The following is a 23,362-nucleotide window of genomic DNA, read 5'->3' on the forward strand; positions in this document are numbered from 1 at the left end:
AGAACAAAACTACAGATTGGAATTGTTGTTTACTAGAGGTATTTCCTGGAAGCACTTAATAGACCTTAACCATGGCTATCTGATGAAAGGATTTGTTATATTTGTTTGCTTTACTTGTAAATAAATCTAAGATTCAACAAAGAACAACAGTACCAAAAGCTGTCATAATTCAGATCCTAGGCAAATAGTAATTTATAATAATTGCTAGGTTGAAATTTATCTTTGAAGTAAAGACTTTCCTGACCATGTGAATGATGCCATTAAGAGAATTATTTAGTCTCCTCAAGAATAGCAAATTGCTTCTCTGTAAACAGGGATTTTGGATATGTGCTAAAATTGTGCTAATTATAAAATATTCTTATCTTCTTATTAAAACAAAGTCCATATCGCTTAGCTTACTGTCTTTACGTCTCTCAACAGACTTGCTCAAAGCTTGGGCAAAATAATGAAACAAGTTGATATAAAATTTTTTCTATAATTTTTTGCTCACATTGGTTGTCCTTCATTAGAGATTTTACTTAATGTTAAAGGCTATTTAATATTTACCATATAAAACTGTAGAAATATGGGAGGAGATACTCCTTCCAGCATGTTCTAAGTAAATGCATACATTTAATCGAGGAGAAACAGAAAATTCAACCTTCCTGAAAGTACTTTCGCTCTTCAATGACTGCCAAACAGTGGATAAAAGTGGCAAAATGAAAAGTAAAAACAATTTCCCTTTTTTGTCTACAATGTTCACATTATATGTTGTGATTAGTTCTATATAGTTTTATTATCAGAGGTGAGTATTTCCACTGAGTCTTCCTGAGTCTGCCTTTTATAAAATTATAGAATTTGATTACAAAAGTACCCAGGGTCTCATCTCTATTGTGAATAAGAGCCCAGAAATCTTATTGGGTTGGATGCCTGGATTAGAAGAAGAAAGAGATAAAGAGAGAAATGAACACACATACCTTACTATCCCAGAGCATTCCAAAACATAAGATGAAAAAACCCTAAAAAAAAAAAAAAAAAGAATAGATCACGTGCATGGTCTTATCTTTTCCAGAAAAATGAAGCACTGATATGTAATACTATTCTATCACCCAACATGGAAGTTGTTTTCTTGTCTGTCTTCCTACTAGACAGTGGGCTCCTTGAAGGCAAGGACCCTGGGTCACTCCCCAATGCCTGGCATAACACAAGCACTCAAAAATGTTTGTGTTGAATGTATAAAGAAGTGAGTGAATAAAGTTTTAAATGCATGCTGAGGGGCACCTGGGTGGCTCAGTCGGTTGAGCACCGACTTCGGCTCAGGTCCCGATCTCACGGTTCGTGAGTTCGAGCCCCGCGTCGGGCTCTGGGCTGATGGCTCAGAGCCTGGAGCCTGCTTCCGATTCTGTGTCTCCCTCTCTCTCTGCCCCTCCCCCGTTCATGCTCTGTCTCTCTCTGTCCCAAAAATAAATAAACGTTAAAATAAATAAATAAATAAATAAATACATGCTGAGATTTCTTTTCCCCTTTGTGTCATCCTACACCCAATACAAATCACTTCCATCTGCCTCTATATCTTAGTCTTTCTTTAGAATAAGCATTAAATAAACATTGACTAAACATTTATGACGGCAGTGGGCATTGAGGTCCAACCCTAAGATCAAACGGAGGACCGTTAGCTGCACCCTTTCCATCAGGTCCACCCTTAGGGAACCCCTCGAAGAGGCTTTCTTGTACCTTGGAATCCTCTTCCCTGTCAGAGCACCCTCAACTGGTGCCTGTTCGCACAGCATATCACCACGGGTCTGCCCTCAACAGAAGCTCCCTAAGCCCGTCACCATTAGGTCCGTGCTTTCGAGGTTTGCCCTCTGTCCTACCACTGAAAACATTCACCAGTATGCTAACATAGGTGGAAAACCACTTGCTTTTAGAAGACGTTATTAGCGTCTGCTATGTGCCAGGCACTGTGCTAAGAGCTAACTTATGCCATTCATCTTCATATCTACTTTATGATACAGGTAATGATATTATCCCTGTTTAACAGATGAAAGAATTGAAAGAGAGATTAAATAATTTTTTTTTAGTGGTCACAGTTGATAACGTGACATATTTGAGCTGAGACCTATTCAAGTACAGAGCTCAAATGTTTAACCACCACCTTCCCGAATCATTGTCCAGAGGGGACCAGCAAATTTTCGTCAAACCAGGATTAAAGGCTCTCTTCCAGACTCATCAAATCCTAAAGATTACTTTGTCTACCTCCTCTCTGACCACTCTCTGGTTGTGGAATGTAAAACTCATGCTTTGCAGCAGGGATAGGCCAACTTTTTCTGGAAAGAGCCAGAGAGGACATGTTTTAGGCTTTGCAGGTCATACGATCACAACTGCTCAGTTTTGCCAGTGTAAAGAAAGCAGCCGCAGACCGTATCTAAACAAACTGTTGTGGCTGTCTTCCAATAAAACTTTATTTACAAAAACAGAGCTGGCTACAGTTTGCCAGCTCCTGCTCTGTCATGCTCTAGAGACTTCCTTTGCACCATGCAGAGTCAACAATCACTCTTGATTTCTTTCCCTTTCCCTGTGTGCTTTTGCAGAGAGGTCTGCCCAAGAGAAAGGGGACTGAGTCAGCAGCAAGAGGGATTAACGTTAGCTATATGAACTCAAACAGATTTCAAATCCTGGGATGGAGGGGTGCCTGGGTGACTTCAGTCGGTTGCGTCCGACTTCGGCTCGGGTTGTGATCTCATGGTTCACGAGTTCGAGCCCCGCATCGGGCTCTGTGCTGACGGCTCAGAGCCTGGAACCTGCTTCAGATTCTGTGTCTCTCTCTCTCTCTCTGCTCCTCTGCCACTCACGCTCTGTCTCTCTCTCAAAAATTAAAATCCTGGGATGGATTACTGAAGAAGTCTAATATTCTGCTTCAGTATAAGAATAACTCTTGGAAAATATGGATCCTTTTGTTTGTTTGTTTTCTATTCACTGTTGCCAGGCAGTGTTGGTTTACAGACCTGGTGGGGCCGGGAGAGGAGATAACCTCCAGAGTGGTATTACCAACCTCAGTTCTCTATAATCATTCCCATCACCTGATGATATAAGAAGTTATTCTTATTGTTCTTACCTGGAATGCATTGAGTAATGCAAAAATAACATGCCAAGCCAGATTCCGGTTGTCCACTATTGTTCCTATGCCAAAGCCCCAGGTGAGGCCCAGCAGAGGGGTCAGGATGAGGAGGCTCTTCCCCATGTGGACAATAGTGGCCTTGTTGTCCTGACTCGGCCTTTCTCCAACAGTGGGCCTCCAGAGCTTTGTGAGAACTAATAGCACCACAACCAAATTCACAGCCACAATAGTCAGTGCAGGAACAGCAAAGGCCAAGAGGGGTTTGCTCTTATCAGACCAATTAAGCCAACACACGTCTTTCCTTTTGTAGTCATTGCCAGGTTGCGTGATGGCAATGGTGATGACAGATATGATGAGAGGGCACCCATAGCCCAGGCAGAACCCGAAAGCCATCATCAAATGCAGGCCCATGTGATGGAACACAAAGAGGATCCGATAAGCTAGCAGGATGCCAAGCATGAGCATCCAAAAGAACAAGGAGAGGTAGAAAAAGTGCATAAAAAACACTGCAGCTATGCAGACTCCAGAAAAGCTTACTGTGGAGTCTGCAGTGGCGGCAACGATAAACCAAACATCAGCAATCAGGAGGCACAAGGCTATGTTCACCATGCAAATATGGCGCGTGTAGGAAGTTTGGTTTTTCTTGACCTGCTTCCAAAATAGAGCTTCGAAGATTAGGCATAAGGTGAGACTTCCGATGGAGATGCCCAGTCCCACAAAAGTGATCCATTTCACAAAGGGGATGATGGCAGGGGGGACAAAGGGTGACATCAGTATGGAGAAGGAGGTCAGGTGAGTACATTGGCACGTCACCGTGTCTGGAGTTTCATTCACTAGGTGGCAGCCCGCATTGTTCCATTGCAAATGCCTGAAATCCCAAAACACACAGTGAGGCTGGCTCAGATTTGACTCTGTCTTGGGAAAAACCAGGAAAATTTCATTTATGGAATAGTTTTGGATAACCGTGGATATCACTGGCCCATTGACCTGAGCATTTCCATTTTTGGCGATGGATAGAATATTCCCCAGGGTCAATGAGGCCATGCTGATAATAGTTTCTGGAAAGGACCACTGGAATTGGTCTGACCCAATTAACACGTGGCCTCTGATGGGAATGGAAGTATTTGGGGGGAGTATTTTAGCCTCATAGCTGTAACCCATCTCAGGTTGGCTTTGGGACCCTGGAATCCCTCTCCAGTGAATGAATTCCCGAGAGAAACTCAGGGGCAGAGCTGTCGAAGGTACGAGGCTGCTGATGTTTTCCAGTGTCTCCAGTAATCGTGAGCTGGCATGCTGTTCTTCCCGCAGTAACACCGTCCAGTTGGTTACTGATGCTGAATTAAGGATGTGGTCAGCAATACTGATGACATCCTGAAATACAAGGATGAAAGTCGGTTTGCATTTTGAATAAGCAGTTCAGAGGACTAAGAGCAGAGAGTCATTAGAATATTAAGTATACTACAATTGCGGGGGCGCCTGGGTGGCTCAGTCGGTTGAGCGTCCGACTTCGGCTCAGGTCATGATCTCACGGTTTGTGAGTCCAAGCCCCGCATCGGGCTCTGTGCTGTCAGCTCAGAGCCCGGAGCCTGCTTCGGATTCTGTGTCACCTTCTCTCCCTGCCCCTCCCCCACTCGTGCTCTGCCTCTTTCTGTCTCTCAAAAATAAATAAATGCAAAAAAAAAAAATTTTTTTTTTCAAAAAGTATAGTACAAATGTCCAGAGAGTTGACTCGGTTGAGGACCACATTCAAATTCATCAGCAATAATCAGCTTAGTTGCTCTGCACGGTGGAAGCTTTGGGTTAAGAAACTTGGGTCAGCAGAATCATATAAGTCTCAGAGTGATCTCCCCGGGGCATTCATATGCACACTGGGGATCCAGCACGGCTGACAAAGAATCCTGTGATGTGGGTTGCAGCAGGGCCCATTTCTGTCCTCAGAGATGACCAACATGGCTGCCTTATTAATAGTTCAGCTGAGGCTCAAGGAGTAAGATGTTATTTTGAACTGCTCTCCAACATTATGTTTCTTTTGCTAACATCAGAAGTTCTAAATTCATGTCATGGACGTTCAAGTTTTAATCCATGTGTGTTTATGACCATTTAATAGAAGAGAATATAAAGTAAAAATCCTTAAAAACTGGACAAGCAACCAAGAAGCATGGAATTGTTGTGGGTTTTAAGTGTCAGTCTTAGTTTAAGAGATTCCTTTTCCTAACAAGCCCTTGAAAGGTGGACCGTGTCTCTGGCTTATGGCTCAGGTTCCCAGGCATTGTCAACGCCCCAGGCGTTGTCACTCTGACTGAGTCTCACCCTAAAAGAGCCCTCTGTGGCTTCTTGCCCTGAGTCCCATAGCATGCTTCTTGTACTGCCCCTTGGAACCTCTGCCTTCTTTTGGTTTCTGTTTGCCTGCTCTGTGCTCTTCATTTTATTTTTAAATTTTTTGTGTCGTTTTGTTTTAGCTGGCTTCTAGTAAACAGCACATAGCCAGGCTTTAAAAAAAATTTTTTTGAGCATCTTTCCTTTGATTCAGGGAGTTTAGCCTATTTATATTTAATGTCATCTCTGACATATCCATTCTATAATCCAGTTGTGTAAAATATTATGTACTTTAACATACACAATGCATGTATCCAAAATGGTTGGAAGGACATTCAGTTAAGAAATATTTATTGAGTACCTTCTATGTGCTACTTGTCATTTTGTCATTTTCTAGGCACTGAGGTGATACCTGAAATGTAAGCAATGGCTATTCTAGGGTGACCAGATTACATATCTTTATTATTATTTTTTGCCTATTTGCATTTCTTAGTAAGCAAGTTTTACTTGCATAAATTTTAAGCTATTTTTTATTTGTTTGTTTGTTTGTTTGTTTGTTTTTGAGACAGAGAGCATGTGCACGCTCGAAGGGGAGGGGCAGAAGGAGAGGAAGAGAGAGAGAACCTAAGCAGGTTCCATGCCCAGCCTAGTGCTTGATATGGGGCTCGATCTCACAACCATGAGATCATGACCTGAGCCAAATCAAGGGTCAGACACTTAACCGACTGAGCCTCCCAGGTGCCCCTAAACTAATTTTTAAATATCCAAACTAGGGGCGCCTGGGTGGCTCAGTCGGTTAAGCGTCCGACTTCAGCTCAGGTCACGATCTCGCGGTCCGTGAGTTCGAGCCCACGTCGGGCTCTGGGCTGATGGCTCAGAGCCTGGAGCCTGCTTCTGATTCTGTGTCTCCCTCTCTCTCTGCCCCTCCCCCGTTCATGCTCTGTCTCTCTCTGTCTCAAAAATAAATAAACGTTAAAAAAAAAAAAATTTAAATATCCAAACTAAACCTTGAATTCCCCGGTCAAAATGAGGGAGTTCTTAAAATATATACTACTAAAATTAGAGCTTTTAGCCACAGGAAATATAACTGCAGAGACAGGAGAAAGTTGGCACCTATGCCACACAGTGGAGAAGCTCATTCCTTCCTCTAAGCCTGCCTAGAGGCAGCCCCTCTTTGAACTCACATAATCAATCCCGTGACTTCATTGTACACTGTGGAGGAAGCAGTAAAGCTCATACAAAGACTGTTACATGACTCTTCAGTCTTTTTTTCCCAAAGGTTATTTTGAGAGAGACAGAGAGGGAGAGAGAGAGAGAACACGAGTGGGGAAAGGGCAGAGAGAGAGGAGCGAGGAAATTTCAAGCAGGCTCCACACCGTCAGCACAGAGCCTGATGTGGGGCCTGAGAGATTGTGACCTGAGCCAGAATCAAGAATCCATGCTTAACTGACTGAGCTACCCAGACGCCCCTCTTTGGTCTTTTTCAATGGTGCGTCTTCAACTCAGGCTTTTATCATTCTTCCTAAGAGACTGAGCACACCTAAGGTGAATTCTTAGGATGCCTAGGTGACTCATCAGTTAAGTGTCCCATTCTTGGTTTAGGCTCAGGTCATGATCTCACAGTTAAGGAGACCATGCCCCACATCAGGGATTCTTTCTTTCCCTCTCTCTCTCTCTCTCCCCCTCCCCAACCTCTCGGGATAAATAAATAAACTTAAAAAAAAAAATACAGTGAGTTCTTCTAACACAGGCAGACCATACCTCCATGGTTGAATTGGACACCTTGAAATGACTTGACAGTGACAGAGACAAGACGTTGTCCAGAATGGACACCACTGAAGCCAGATTGCCAGCTGTAGTTGATGGGTTTTGCCGAATGACGACTGAAAGATTTCTCACCAAGGATGACACAGCTGCCTCAGTGGCATTGCCTGCGATCACACTGAAATTCTAGGAATAAAAAGGGTTAAGTTCTAGAGAACAACAAAATGCTTGTGTTTCATATACATTTTTACCCTGATTATACAGAAACTGATATTCAGTGAGATTTGGTGACTTTCCAAACTACACAGCGGGAAGTGGAAAGGTAGGCTCTACTGGCACTAAGTCCTGTGTTATATCCACCATACGATGCCAAGAAATCCTTGTGGGATGAGAAGACAAAAGGACATATGTGGAGATAGGACTACACTTTGTCATTGGATTAGGAGTTTTGCTTCTTCCTTCAGGCTCCCCTCTGCCTTCGCTACACTGAGCTAGCTTGAAAGGCAGCCAAGAAGGGATATTCCTTTCCGTTCAAAGTCAACCCAGGAATCAGATCCCATCTGTTTTCCTTTTTGCTCTCCTCAACTGACAGTGCTGTTCTCTACTCAGAGCACCTGGGATCTGCCTGCCCTCACACTTGGAGGGGACTAGTCCCAGCTATGGTCCCTGTCTGGAACCGATGTAGAGAAGGCAAGAACAAGGATAGACTCCAGAAGCCATCTGGTCCAATCTCCCTCCCCAGTTTACAGATGAGAAAACTCAGAAAGGAAGCAGTAAACTTTCTATAGTCTTCTGAAAAAGATCATTCTGAGTTTCATCTACAATAGCAGGGTCTCTGGCTGGGAGATAAGTTCTGCTCAATATGGACATCTATTTGCAAAATAGTGTCTGTGAACTGATCTCAGAGTCCCTTCTTTCTTTTTCTTGAGTTCTAATCCCTTGCCATCTGCTTCCATCTTTCTATCCACCTTGCCTTAAGGACCTGAAGCTTTCTAAGGAAACTTCATGTGGAGGTCATAGTCCAGGATTGGATATCAAGTGATCACGTTTTTAGTTCAGTGCTATTGCTACCAGAGGGACCATTAGCCTCTTCGTCTTTCAATTCCTGATCAACAAAAACGGGTTGATAAGCCAGATGGCCCTTGAGATCCATTGCAGCTCTGTCATTGTATATGGTTCACCCCTGGCTGACCCACTCCCTGCCCAGGTTTCTGATGTGTGATCCTCTCACTTGTACTGAGTTTACAGCTTCTGACTCACACCTTCACTTAGATCTTTGATCCCCCGGCTTTCTGGACTTCTAAGGCCAGCTTAGTTGCTGTTTTGCTATTTTAGAACTCTTCAGCATTGACTCATTCGTCTGTAGCACCCTCCCCACTAGAAACATCAACTCTGACTTGTTCTGACTCTCTCGGCTTCCACCTGGACTCTGCTACCCATGCCCACACTCCCTGGGGTTGCCAGGCTCTGATAACACCCTCAACCTCTGTGCACTAACCACTGAGACAAACTGATATATTATCTACCGCCTAGCCCACGCTCACTGGGGGATGCCCACCGTGAAATTCAAAACACGAGACAGACACGCTTCACCTTCTTCAGTTCGTCCAGCTGAGAGTGTACACATGTCTCCCTGAGGACCTGCCACCCAGAGGGCTGGCACCTGGCTGTAATGTTTCCAGCGTAGCCGCTGCTACAGGGAAGAGTGTACTCGTCATTCCCGGACCCAAATCCAAAGACAATGCTGTTACACTGGGCTGGGAAAAAAATGGAAACAGAGAGGAAAAGTGTCTAAATATCCCGGCGTGCCGTATAAACCATACGGCAGTGCTTTAGAAGTCATATTTTCAGAGACAAAACCCAGGCAAAATTCAGGAGTAGAAATCTGTCCTTGATGTCCAGCTTCAGCTTTGTCAGTACCCTTTTGTCCTTTCTGGCGCCTTCCCCAAGGCTGGCTGGTGTCTGATCTGTGCCAGCACTCTTGCTTTTGATGGGCTATCAGCTAGTAAGCCGCAGGTGGAAATAAGACAGGGTGCAATCACTCTCAGGAAAGAGTTTCACTCTGCAAGGAAGTGTCAGAAAATCAGAAACTCTTCCAGGAGCGAGGGAACAAAGTAGTAATGATACGGTTGAAAGAGGAGCAGTTGCCGTGGTAGGGTGGCACGTGTGTTCCTTTGAAAGCTTCTCACATTGTGACCAGTCACGAGTTTCAGTCGTTTCCACCACAGCCTGCTGAAAAGCCCATCTTCCGCAGTGTCTGCCCTGGGAACTGGAGACCAGATCGCACCGAAATAGTCCACTGAAGCTGAGTTTCATCATGGTGACGGGGGAAAGGCTGACTGTGTCTGTGGAAAGTCAGTCTTAGAACAATCCTGTATCAGAAACATTTCCAGTCTACTCCCCGAAGACACAAGTAAGCGACTAATTAAGGGACTCCCGTAACCCGAGCCAGGGAAGGGAATTGAGTAGTACCTTTTCCAAATACTCTGAAAGAGCCGTCTTCTAGTGGGAACAGCTTGCGAAGGCCTGCCTTCACCTTCTCAGCCACCTGTTCGATGGCTGACAGCAGCTCAGATGTGCTGCTGGAACCCACAACTTCAAACCCAGCAATGATGCTTCCATCCCTATAATGACTATGTGGAAAGAAAAATGAGATTCATTCAGTCACGCGGGGCCTGTTGTGTGTATGCACGGCATTGGGTGCACAGGAACACATCAAACAGATTTGGTCCCTGCCTTCATGAAGCTTACATTCTAGTGGAGAAGACAAGGCAAATAGGGAACAAGTGACCAGCATACATAAACAATTATACATAATTTATATAACATAAAAATATACATATATATATATATATAATATATACATTTAGTTAAGTGTTATGAGAGACAGGTGCAATGATAAGAATAGCAGGTGGAGGGGCACCTGGGTGCTCAGCTGACTGAGGGTCTGACTCTTGATTTCAGCTCAGGTCATGATCCCCGGGTCGTGGGATCAAGCCCTGAAGCTGGCTTCGTGCTGAGTATGGAGCCTGCTTGAGATGCTCTCTCTCCCTCTGCCCCTCTCCCCTGCTCGTGTGTTCTCTCTCTTTCCAGAATAAAATAAAATAAAATAAAATAAAATAAAATAAAATTGCTTTAAAACATAAGAATAGCAGGTAGAGATGAGGCTCACTTTAAATAAGGCTGGATAGAAAAGGCTTTTCTGTGCAGAGAGTCTCTGAAGCTGAGGCCCAAATGATGAGAAGAAAAGCTAATATTGCAAAGAACATCGATGTAGCATGTCAGCAGGTGTGAAGGCCCACATGCAGGAAAATGTCTATCAGTGGGACACATTGAAAGACTAGCTTCCAGGGGTGCCTGGGTCGCTCAGGTCATGATCTCACTGGTCCCAGGGTCGAGCCCTGCATCAGGCTTTGTGCTGACAGCTCAGAGCCTGGAGCCTGTTTCAGATTCTGTGTCTACCTCTCTCTCTGCTCTTCCCCCGCTTGCTCTCTCTCTCTCTCTCTCTCTCTCTCTCTCAAAAATAAATAAACATTAAAAACAACCAAAAAAAAAAAAAAAGTCTAGCTGCCAGGTCAAGAACCGAAGTTGCTTCTCAACGTGCAAATTCTTCAACGTAGGCTTCAATTATCCAGGGAGAATACATTGGGTTCAACAAAATCAGTATAAGTTAGAAGACAAAAATTAATTAATTACCTAATTAACTAATTCTAGCATAACTAAGTTTTCAATGAGCAGGAGAGAAATGGTGGAAGATGATATTAGATAAGCAGCCAAGAGCCAGATCGAATAGGGCCTTAGAGTTTGAATTTTATTTTTTATTAAAAGGTTTTATTCTTTAGTAAAAGTCAGTGGTATGCTCAGGTTTATTGCTGAAGAGCATCACTCTGGCTGCTGCATAGAATGGACTGAAGAGAGGGAAGTGGGGAAACAGGAGGACCCATTAGGAAAGAGGTGATGGTGGCTTGAACTTGGGTGCGGTGTATGTGGAGAGAAATGGCCAGGTTGTACTTGAAGACTGAGCCACTGGAATTGCTAAGGATGCTGGGAATGGAGAAAAGAACCGGTCAAGAATGACTCCAAGGGATAGAAAAAACAAATTGCGGTGCATTCATACAATGGAATAACACTTGGCAATAGAAAGGAGGCAGGCCCTGACACTCAGAAAAACAAGAATGACCCTCGAAGACATTATGCTGAGGGAAAGAAGTCAGACACACAAAACAATTACACATTGGGTGATTCCATTTGTATGAAGTTCTAGAATAGACAAAACTAGCCTATGATGATAGAAAAATGAGCAGTGGTTATTTCTAGTGGCAGGTGGGGCATCGAATTGGCTAGAAAGAGGCACAAGGGAACTTTCGGGGTGATGAAAATGTTCTGTCTTATTAAAAGGTGGCTGATACAAGCATTTGTCAAAGCTTATTCAACCGCACACATGAGGTTTGAGCGTATCACTGTACATAATTATATCTCAGTAAAAAATGATTACAAAGGATGACTCCAAGTTTGGGTCTCTGCAACTGGAAGACTAACACCACTGTAACTGAGATGGGCATGATAGCAGGAGAAGTAGGTTAAAGGTTCTGAGAAGAAAAGTTGGAGGACCCCTGTTTTGGACACATTATATGTGACGTGCCTGCTAGAACATCAAGTGGAGATGCTAACAGGCAATTGGATATTTGGGTTTGGACTTTATGAGAAGAGCCAAGCTCAAGTAATAAATTTAGAAGCCACCAGCATACACATGGTGTTCGAAGTCATGAAAACAAGTGAGATCACATATATTAAGTTAATCCTGCAATAATTCCATGAGGTACACATTGTATTAGCCCCATTATGTAGATGAGGGAGCTGGAATCCTAAAGAGAAGTTGGGTCAAGCAATTATTAGTTATTAACTGATACTCCAAATATCAAATTCTTAATCATTACACCGAACTACCACTCACAATGTATGAATAAATCCAAATATTCTTTTAGGTAGTGGGAATCACAATGTCTTTGCATCAATATGGTTCTTCTATCAAGAAAACATTGTTTACAAAATATTTTCCTGCCTATTATTTCATTTGATTTAATGAAGCTAAATCAGATTCCACGTGTATTAACAGTACTGTTTAACAGAGAAGTAAATTGAGACACTAAGAAATTAAGATTTACTTTAAATCATATACATAAAGAGTGAAACCTAAATAATAGTATTTTATAGACTTATGCCTACTTTAGCTTTGATTTTTTTCTACAAATTATTGGAGACAGCTTATAAGACATTTGGAATGGAATATACATAGGAAATACAAATGGAGGGGCACCTGGGTGGTTCAGTCAGTTAAGCGTCCAGTTTCAGCTCAGGTCATGATCTCACAGTTCATGAGTTCAAGCCTCACATCAGGCTCTGTGGTGACAGCTCAGAGGTTGGAGCCTGCCTACATATTCTGTGTCTCCCTCTCTCTCTCTACCCCTCCCTGACTCACACTCTGTCTCTCTGTCTCTCAAAAATAAACATTGAAAAAAAAATTTTTTTTGAAGAAATATAAATGGAAAGCCAGGACCAAGGTAAAGAAAAATATGAATATTGAAGACAAAAATTACTGATTAAGTTTCAAGTTTGTCTATGCATTCAGTGACTGCAAAGTCAGAAGGAAAATATGATTCATTGTATAGACGTTAGTATAAGAAAAAAGAAGTGGGGCACATGGGAGGCTCATTTAGTTAAGTGTCCAACTTCAGCTCAGGTCGTGATCTCGCGGTTTGTGAGTTTGAGCCCCGCATCAGGCTCTGTGCCGACAGCTCAGAGCCTGGAGCCTGCTTCAGATTCTGTGTCTCCCTCTTTCTCTGCCCCTCTCCCACTCACACTCTGTCTCTCTCTGCTTCAGAAATAAATAAACATTAAAAAAAGAAAGAAAGAAAAAAGAAGCAGTGTCCTTCCTAGTGTTGAATTTTAAAGAAAATTATCCACATGGGCCCTTATATAAGAACATGGGATATCTGGAAGGATAATATCCAGGACAGCATATTGATGACAAATGCTGTTGAAAATTTCCTATAGCTATTCTTTAAGTTAACTGTGGAAAAAAAAAAAATATATATATATATATATGAAGTCAAGTTCTCTGACCTCTAAGCCACTTCCTCTATCCAGCAGATTATAAATAGTTAGTAATCAATGTACACATGGCTAACTAACCATATAACTTTTGGAATGAAAGCATAAACAAAAAGATAATTTACTAAATATCTCTTTATTTGCTGTAGACAATGCCTACTGGGTTATGAGTTATGGTGCACACATGATACCTGCAGAAAAATATAATGGTTCGCCGTAGGCTGCCCCCAAGGCTCTCAGTTATACAGCTTTGTACCATATCTCCCTGTGCTTAGGACAGAGAAAAACCATCCCTCTGCAACCCATAACCCTCATCTCCACCCCTCATCCTGTTCCATACGTGCACACCACGATCTCCTGCTTCATCCCAAGTTCTCCCACTGTGGGTTTGCAGTTGCAGTCTCTAATCTACAGCTTGGAGAACGCCATTCAATATTTAAGTTTCCTCTTCTGACATTTAAAAGCATTACAGACTTTTGTCTAGTTTTAGTAAGAATACTAGAAAGACCAGTTCTGCCCTATTTTCTGTCAAGGTCATTTGGGAACCTAGCACTAGGAATTCTGCAGGATGGGTGCACAATTCTGAGGATGCCCTTCTAAGGCCATTGTGTTACTTACCGAAATTGGGTGACATGAACCGACTCAAAATCTTGAATTCTTTTGAATGCTTCTTTAAGCTTACAAACAGAAAAAAGGGCGACATGTTGATCTTTGCCCCCATTCGAGGAAGATATTTAAGCAAAAAACTGATGGAGATAATAAATAAACCAACAGAACCACTGAGCAAAGAGATACTACAAGAGGTAGTTGCTATTATACAAATATAGTTCAAATGGCACTTGAGAATGTACACACACACACACACGAGTCACGCCATTTATTTTTTAGTTTGCTAATAAAGATGGAAGAACCAATTTGTTATAAGGGGGGATTGGGTGCCAGATAACACAAATTTACCCCCGAAATGTATGTTTTCTCTCTCATAAAAATACCACATGAATTTCCATATGCATTGAAACTGAATCTATTGGAAAGTATCTGTGTATGTCTTCAGTGAAAATCACATCTGAACCATCATCCGAGGCAGACGGGCACTAACCGAATTTTTGGATGACTTCATTATATAGTCCAGAATTTTTCTCAATAATTCTATTTAGCCTCTAACAAGAGAAGCTTCTTTCCGGAACAAATCCCAGATGCTGACAATTGAGCCTAGATCATGAAAATTTTCTTTTGACAAATAAAAAAACCAGAAAACAATCAAGAAGACTCGGTAGGATATGACTCACATAAATGAGCAAAAGTGAACACAAGAGAAATGGAACGAAGTCAATTACTAAAACTCTCCCAGAAAGAGAATGTTCAATGTACGTCAGTTGTGAGCTATGTGATTAACTGTTCTGTAATAACTCATTGAATGTGAATGATTAAGAATATGCATTAAATAAACACGCGGAATTGAAAACACTTGAACTTATGTTTAGCCAACAATTTCTTATGTAATAAGCAGAAAGTGCTTACTTGAATTTCAATTCCAGTTGTATACTTGGAATATGAAGGAGAAGATGAATTCAAAAGGTCTTTGGTAAATCGTTCATTGATTTTGAAAGTGCCCCAAACCTCTACGGGAAATAAAAAGAGGTTGATGGATATAAAAATTATTCGCTTGAATTTATGACAGCATAAAATTACAGAAGTACATTTGGAGCCCATCTATTTAACAGCAGTATTTCAATTTCTTTTTGTAATGAATGTTCACCTAAAATAATATAGGAAGTGTACATAAAACTAGATTTTCAACCGTGAATTTGTAACGTAACAGGAAAGTGCTGGTGATCAAGACAACTTTATAAGTAGGTAAACGTGTGGCCACCATGTGTGGTTTAAAAAAAAAAAAAAAAAGCAGTCACTTAACCCTGAAATATATGCCCATCTAGGCATTGAACTTAAATACTGTCCCCATTAAAAATTAAAAAACAAAACAAAACAATAAAACACTACTTGCTATCTCTAGCATATGCTTGTTTACCCATTGCTGGTACATTTTTGTTCAGGGACAAGTTGTTGCCCATTTTTATATGGATAAATACCATTTATCCTTCATTAAGGACCTAGTGAAATGTACCTCCTGTGTAAGCCGTCCCTTGATCCCCAGTTGCAAAGATTCTTTCCTTCCTCTAAATTCCTACAGTCCTTTGTTCGTACCCCCTTTACAACCTCTTGTACAGACATATCTATTTGTGAGCATTTCTCACGTTTATATGTCCCTGCTCCACTTTGGGAAGACCTTTGTGAGTGTAATCCCTGTCTCATCCATGGTTGTCTCTCTTCAAGATGGAATAGACACAGACCACCCTTCAAAAGGTAGAGTTTCATTCAAATTCGTTGAGGAAAATATATTATCTTCTTTCTTGTATTGTAACCTAACCTCCCCAACTAGCCTTCTAATTCATACATAGAGAGAAGTGCTTCATTGTGTCCTCCCAGAATTTGCCTCTGATCCGGGTATAAAGATGGTGTTTCATAAATATGCATTGCCTTCGTGAATTGGCATCGTCCTGGGAAGGGGAGCGAGAAATGTCCAGAAGATCTGGGCTATTTCAGTTTTTCCTTCACCCTTTGCTCAGCTCTGCCCAAATCCAAAGCTTCAAGATAACTGGAGTAATCTCTGAGGAAACTTTTTAAAGACCTTCAAGCCCTGAAGCCCATGTCATTTGGCTCGCCTCATCACCCACTGAACATAAACCTAAGGCGACAGCTCACTCAGCTTCCACTGGTTTCCTAAAACGGACTTCTAATTTCTTGTTTTGTTTGGTAATGCATTCAGTACACCTACCTGTTGGCAGTTTTCAACATGTATTTCAATATAACCACTATGTGCTCCTCCCTGCTCTCACACCTCTAGACTTCCCTTTTCTGAAAGCTGATGTTGGCAAAAGAAACGAAAGAAGGCAGGAAAGAAAATCATTTACTCAAGCAGCTCCCCTACTTGGGATTTCAGTGCATCTCCCTAAATCTCAATAAAATCAGAGAATTGCAGAGCTCAGCTAGATAAACCTCAGGGTTGAACTGATGCTCAAATATCAACTTGCATGTCTGAATTTTCTGCAATTAGGATGTTCTCACTGTGTGCAGTTAAGCCTAGTGGGGTATACTGTTACCACCTGTTGATGACCCTGCAAATACTAGCTCTGCTAGTGGAATACATGGGTGAAGAGCTAGGGTTCCCTCTCCATGGCTTGTTGGGTGCCGGGGTGCAGGCCTGGAGCTCTCCTCCCAGCACCCTGATGCGCTTACTTGCTCTCTCGCAGAAACTGAGGCTCTGGCTGAGGTTGTTGAGATGACAGTCACAGCTCTGGAGGGCTCCGGCCGTGTGAAGGTAGCATTTCTGGGGATCAAGGCATGAGGGAGGGAACCAGGAATAGCCGTCCTCACAGGAACACTGCAGGACCCCATTCTGGCACCCACAGTCTGCACAGAAAACAGAGCTTGGTCTCGCGGGGTCTGATTTATCAATTGACTAGCGTTGAGTTCTCATCCTTGTTTCTGACTTAGAGTCTGAACCCAGTGTTTCCCACCAAAAGCCAGAAGGATAAAACTAGGATGGCAATGTGTTTAAGGTAAGGAAACGTCCAACTCAATAGATTCTGAGGCTGATATCAAACGCCTGGCAAACATAAAATCAAGTGGCTGGGTCTAGCATCCAAAGGAAGGATGAATGCCCAGTAGATAGCCCTTGGAATGGCAAAGAGAAGCAAAAGAGGGTATATAAACCTGATAGTTATTTAAGAGTTCTAGAAGGTATTTCTCCACTACTTCATTGCAGGCTCCTCTTATCTACCTAACACCGTTTTTAGGTAGGCCCCTTAAGCAAGATGGCAAACACCGAGAGACATTTTTGAGAGTCATGAGGAAAAATTCCATCAGCCAATTCTGTAGTCTCGGTTCCTACTAACTGACCTAAAATGCCCCATCAAAAGGCATTCCTTTATAATAGACAAAAAACTGGAACAAAGTCACCAGACATCTTTGTGAAAACATGCATGATGATATGCAGTGAATGATTCTTTAATTTTGCCATGTGTCAGAACCACCTGGAGGGTCTCATCCCAAAGTTTCTGATTCAGTAAGTCTGGGATGGGGCCAAGGATTTGCATTTCTATTAAGTCCCCTGATAATGCTGCTGCTGCTAATCTGGGCACCATATTTTGACAACTACTGCTTTAGACAAATCGTTTAACATCTCTGAACCCCAGCATTGTGGTCATTAGTGCTGTTTGTCAATTAGTTCTTGCTCTTTTCCAGGCACATAGTAAGATTACATATCTTGCCCCTACCCCCTCCCCTTCCCCGAGGCTGAATGGAACCATGAAATCAGTTTTGGCCACTAAATTGTGAGCAGAACTAATGTGTGTCACTTCTGAGGTGGAGAATTCAACTGCCAATGTGAAACCCTCTATGTTTCCATTTCTTTTTGGCTCAAACTGGGTACATTTGAGGTAGTTTCTGATTGATTAGTCTGGATTCCCAAGTGACACAAACACAACCATGCTGCCAAACTGCAGTAGAGATATAGCGTGAAGAAGAAAGAACGCATGTATTCTTTCAAGCCATAGATATGGTGGGGGTGGTTGTCTCCATAGCATAACCTAACCTATCCTGACTGATACACCCACCTTCCCCATTTCTACTCCCAGTTCCCAGGGGGGAGATTTACATGTGGTGGCCTTTGCTCTGATAATCTTCATTGGTTCATGTAACCATAACAATGGAGGCTTCAAAAGCTTCAGAAAATTCTTCAAGTGTCTCTTCTCCTTGGAATCTCTGTAGGCCACCTGAAGCAGCAGCTCATATTCCTGGACTGAGCCTAAAGAGAGGAAGAGAGTCAGGAGTCTCCTCTTTCAGCCTGAGAGACAAATATTGTCAAGGAAACCACCATGAAGCAACCATCACATGTAGTCTGGGGGGTCACAGGCTAGGCCACAAAGCTTGTTACTGACATCTGCTCGTCCAGACATTAAGTGCAAATGAGCGTCCAGAGCAAACACTTGCAGACAGTCCCACATGTGAGTGATATATGTCTATCCCCCCACCTCTGCTCAGGCAGCTGCTCCCACTCTCCCTGACCCACCCTGGCCTCCCCCTGCTGACTTTACACAGTTCCTCAGGACACGTCCAAGGTCACGTTTCAGGGATCAAGACCCAAGGGAGAAGATGGGAGAAAATCCGAGTCACTCTTCCTTCTTACTCTCCCAGCTCTGGGCTCCTTGAAGTATCTCTGGCATAAAACCCCCAGTCTCACACTTAGCAAAGAGCCCTTTTTTCTCCTGGGAAGAGGTTCCAGCAATTAGCCAAGTTTGAGTACCTTATGTGATGTGCAAAAGCCAAACGAAACCAGACCCTACTCAAGTCTGATCAATGCCTTATCACTGCGGAGCACCTTTTGTTTCCCTAAGGAGAGGCCGTTAAGTGTTCTGGGCTCAGAGAGAATATGAGTCCTGTGAGTATTCTCTCACCCAGAACTCATTTAGGCACGTTCACGTGAAAGTTAGTGCTCGATTTCATGGGGTTTCAAGATCCTCCAAAGTTCATCTATGGATCCCAGATTGAGAATGTGAAGGACCTTAGAGAAAAAGGGGGAAAAGGTGAACATCCTTTTATCCTGGGTCTCCTTTGATTTCCACTGGCAGTGAAATCTCTTAGAAGTCTTAGATTTCTCGAGACATCCATGCTTTTTGCAGGGACAGATGAGCTGGGAGCTTCTATGAGACTGTCCCATTTCTTAGGGACCCGATGGGGATGTCCAAGCAAAAAGGAAATTTGTAGAGAAAAAAATCAGCAGATCAACCCCTAGACTTTTCAGAAGGCAGGAAGCTGGCTGAGGCTAACATGTTCCAGAACATTTATAAGAGCTTCCTATCTGCCATAACTTCCACCATCTCACTCCATAAAGCCTCAGCCCTGCCTCTTTCTCTCCCCTCCCTTTGTAGGCTGGAGCCTCTGCCCCAGGTTTGGGAGCCACACCAAGTAGAGAGAGCTAAGGGGACTCCTGTTCCCACTGCCCAAGCAGGTAAGAGGTGGGGGAATGGTCAGTGTCAGAGGTTAATGGCACTGGTTCTGGAGCCAGGTTGACGGGGTTTTAATCATTCCATTTGCCCCCTAGCTCTGTTTTTAATTTCACTATCTATAAAATAAAGATCACCACTGTTCCTAAATGAGAGGGTCAATGTGAGGATTTAATTCGTCTAATGCACTTAAAATAGTGCCTGGCATCTAGTAACAGCTCAATAAATACTAGCTGTATTTTTACTCCGAGGGAAAATGTATTCATGGCATTCCAAATTGAATTTTTATTTCACTTTCTGAAGAATCATAGCCAGCCTTGCATGGTGGTAAGTTCAATGACACCATTAGAACGCTGTTTTATGACAGACCACTGCACGGGGGAAAGGCTTTTGTGTACTGACCCAGGAACCGAACAACCATCTGTGGACATCATTATTTCCAAGAAATATATTTGGTGCTTGAAACATCAGAACGACAAATTAAATTTCAGAACACAACCCATTTCTCAATTGAGAGTTGTACCCACTAATGACTTTGTTAGGATTGAGATAAGGAAGGAAAGGGGGAGCTATTTGTCAGGTATGGTGCAGGATGCTATGCCTTCGTATGTTATTTAACCTTCACAAATGTTTTGCTAGTAGGGATTGCTGTTATTCTCATTTCACAGATTTAGGGTCATACCACCAGTCACAAGCACTACTGAGGTTTGAACCCTGGTCCCTTGGCACCAGTGTCTATCACACCACACTCTACAGGAGTCTCACCTGGATGCTTTTTCTTATTCACAGTGAGTCCTTTTTTTGTTTTCATGCCTTCATTTCTCTATTTAAGAGGGGAACAAAAGAATAATTACAACATGGCCTTGTAATGATGTACTTCATAAGGCGCTATTGGAACTCCCAGAACAATTGAAATTATGGATCTAAAAATCCAAGCCAGGGATGGTGGAGAGGTGGCCAGAGAAGACCTCACTGAGGCAACTTTTGAGCACAACCCTGAAGGAGGTGAGGAACTGAGAATCCCTGGAAAAGAACTTTCCAGGCAGAGGGAACAGCACATGCAATATCCCTGGGATGAGAATATGCCTGGCATGGGAGGACAGAATGAGGAGGCCAGAGTAGCTCAGTGGAATGGTAAGGGGAGAGGGGCAGGAAGTGAGATCAGAGAGTATCTCCAAGGAGACAGGCTGTGTAGATCTTTATAGGCTATAGCAATGGTTTAGCTTTTACTTCAGTGAGATAGGAACCCACCGGAGAGTTCTGAACAGAGGTGAGAGTGCTCTACTTTACCTTTTAGAAGGTTCAATCCCGCAGCCACGTTAGGAACAGACAAGCACAAAAGCAATGACAGCATCTCAAGAGTTAGTGCAATAACACAGGTGAGAGATACTGAAGGTGTGGATTGAGGTGGTAGCCATAGAGGTAATGAGAAATGTTTGAATTCTGGGTGTGTTATAAAGATAAAGCAAAACAAAACAAGAGCCAATGGTTTAGATATGGATTCTGAGGAGAGCCAAGCACGAAAATAAATTTTCTTCCCAGGCATCTAGAGGGACAATGGCACCACTTGCTGAAATGAGAAAGGAGAAGCAGGCTTGGCAAGGAAAAACTCAAGAATTTAATTTTGGACTCATTAACTTAAGGGGCCTATTGGATGCCCAACTGGAAATAGCAAGTAGGTAGTAGATACATGGGGTTAGAGTTCAGGGGAAAAGGCTGAGAGGTAGATGTAAATTGGGGAGCCATCAGAGAACATTAAAACCATGATCCTAGATGAAAGCATCAAGAAAGTGAGCGTAGAGAGGGAAGAGAGTCCAAGGATTGCCCATGCCAATCTGTATGCCTTTTCTTGGTCAAAGAAACCATAGGAAGGAATGTGCTGAGCTAGCGGAGATCTCCAAGATGGTTCAGTCTGAGTTCCTTATTTTGTAGTTAGATCATCTAAGCTCCAGGAGATGAAACTGTTTGTCCAAGGCTACACAGCTCATGTTGGTAATGTTGAGACAAGAACCCAGGACTTCTAATTCCAAGTCTACTAACTTATATAGCTCCAGTTGCTGAGGGAGTGATAGGTTCTCAAAGTGCAGAGGGAGAGAAGAGTGGCGATAAGGAGGAAAAATGGGGCATGTGCCAACTCACCCCCAGGAAGCCTTCCAGGCCATCGGTGAGTGTGAAGAAAGAGATGAGCCAGAGCATGTGGAATTTCATCTTCAGCTGGTCTCCCTCCTTACCATGGACTCAACCATGAACAACCGGGGTCACGGTCTGTGGCCAGACGATTGATGTACCATGCAAGGCTGCAAAGCTGATGCAAAACAAAAAAACAAAAAAACAAAAAAACAAAAACAAAAACAAAAACAAAAAAAACCCAAAAAACCAAACAACAAAAAACCACCACCAACAACAAAAACAAAAACAAAAAAACAAGTCGTTCAAACCAAAATTTAAAAATGCACACAGTGGTTGGGCCTAAATGAGCAGATCAGAAGCCCTGAGTGTTTGATGATTTTTCCATTTCACGTGTGTAGCCTGAGATACCATTACTTTTGCTCCAGTAGCAGAAGGTATTAAGTCTCTGTCTTTCCAAACTTCCCAGAAAATTGCTCAAGAGCACTCAAATTTGCCTAAACACAGGTTATTTTATTTATTTAAAAAAAAATTTTTTTTACATTTATTTTTGAGAAACAGAGTGAGACAAAGCGTGAACGGGGGAGGGGCAGAGAGAGTAGAAGACACAGAATCTGAAGCAGGCTTCAGGCTCTGAGCAAGCTGTCAGCACAGAGCCTGATGCGGGGCTCAAACCCACGAACTGTGAGATCATGACCTGAGCCGAAGTCGGACGCTCAACCGATTGAGCCACCCAGGCGCCCCAACACAGGCTATTTTAAAATTATGACTTGCTTGGGGCGCCTGGGTGGCTCAGTCGGTTAAACGGCCGACTTCGGCTCAGGTCATGATCTCGCGGTCCTTGAGTTCAAGCCCCGCGTTGGGCTCTGTGCTGACAGCTCAGAGCCTGGAGCCTGTTTCAGATTCTGTGTCTCCCTCTCTCTGACCCTCCCCCGTTCATGCTCTGTCTCTGTCTCAAAAATAAATAAACGTCAAAAAAAAAAAAATTTTTTTTTAAATTATGACTTGCTTAACTTTGTGACTAAATGCATTCAACATCCGGCCTTTTTATATTTCACGCTTTCCCTTTTATCAGTAAAAGCAAGCATTAAAATAACCAATGATCCTTAGAAGCGTTAATATATATGGAATATATATTGGAATATATATGGAATAATATGGAATCAGTGTTTAAGCATAAAAGTAATAATGAAGCGATGCAGCAAATTTCTTTCTTTATAGTTGACGTAATTATCAACAAATTATCCTCAAGTTTATGGTTATGTCAGAAGAATTGAGACAAAATTCAGCACATGGTCAGGGTCACAAAATTTATCATTTATACCCGGGTTATTTGGTTTCAACAACAAAAAATCACCATAAGTTAGAATTGTTCTGTCCAATATAGTAGCCACTGGATACATGTGGCAGTCTGAATTTTAATTTTAATTGCAATAAAATGAAATGAAAAATGCAACACCTCAGTCACGCCAGCCACATTTCAGGCATTCGATAACCACATGTAGCTGGCGGCTACCAGTGTTAGGCAGTGTAGACACAGGACATTTCTGTCATTGCCAAAAGTTTTATTAGGCACAGAATAGTATTCAGCCTTAAAATAAAAGGAAATCCTGTCCCATGATACAATATGGGTAAACCTCAAGAGCATCATATTAAGAAAAAGAAGCCGATTGCAAAAAGGCAAATCCTGTATGATTCCACTTGTATAAAGTATCTAAAGTAGTCAAGCTCATAGAAATGGAAAGTAGAATGGCAGTTGCCAAGGGCTTGGGGGAGGGGGAAATGGGGACTTGCTATTTCAGTTTTGCCACATGAGAAAGTTCCAGAGATCTGATGTATAACAATGTGAATATACTTAATTAACACTACTGAAACCACACAC

General features: G+C 42.6%; 1 protein-coding gene across 3 annotated transcripts in view; it reads right to left on the minus strand.

The window, feature by feature from the left end:
- ADGRF1 (adhesion G protein-coupled receptor F1) overlaps positions 1-23,362 on the minus strand; it is a 51,580-nt gene that overhangs the window by 11,737 nt on the left and 16,481 nt on the right. For all 3 annotated transcript variants that reach the window (XM_049653775.1, XM_049653772.1, XM_049653773.1), the window contains 11 exons: positions 21,493-21,658; positions 20,119-20,176; positions 18,006-18,155; positions 16,586-16,759; positions 14,810-14,910; positions 13,907-13,965; positions 9,650-9,810; positions 8,771-8,934; positions 7,175-7,363; positions 3,095-4,468; positions 957-998 (listed from right to left, as the gene is read on the minus strand). In XM_049653775.1, coding sequence (XP_049509732.1) covers positions 957-998; positions 3,095-4,468; positions 7,175-7,363; positions 8,771-8,934; positions 9,650-9,810; positions 13,907-13,965; positions 14,810-14,910; positions 16,586-16,759; positions 18,006-18,155; positions 20,119-20,176; positions 21,493-21,561 — 2,541 coding nt within the window. In that variant the 5' untranslated portion in view covers positions 21,562-21,658. The remainder of the gene's footprint in view (positions 1-956; positions 999-3,094; positions 4,469-7,174; positions 7,364-8,770; positions 8,935-9,649; positions 9,811-13,906; positions 13,966-14,809; positions 14,911-16,585; positions 16,760-18,005; positions 18,156-20,118; positions 20,177-21,492; positions 21,659-23,362) is intronic.

Source organism: Panthera uncia (genome assembly GCF_023721935.1).
Source record: "Panthera uncia isolate 11264 chromosome B2 unlocalized genomic scaffold, Puncia_PCG_1.0 HiC_scaffold_24, whole genome shotgun sequence".
Classification (NCBI taxonomy): Eukaryota; Metazoa; Chordata; class Mammalia; order Carnivora; family Felidae; genus Panthera; species Panthera uncia.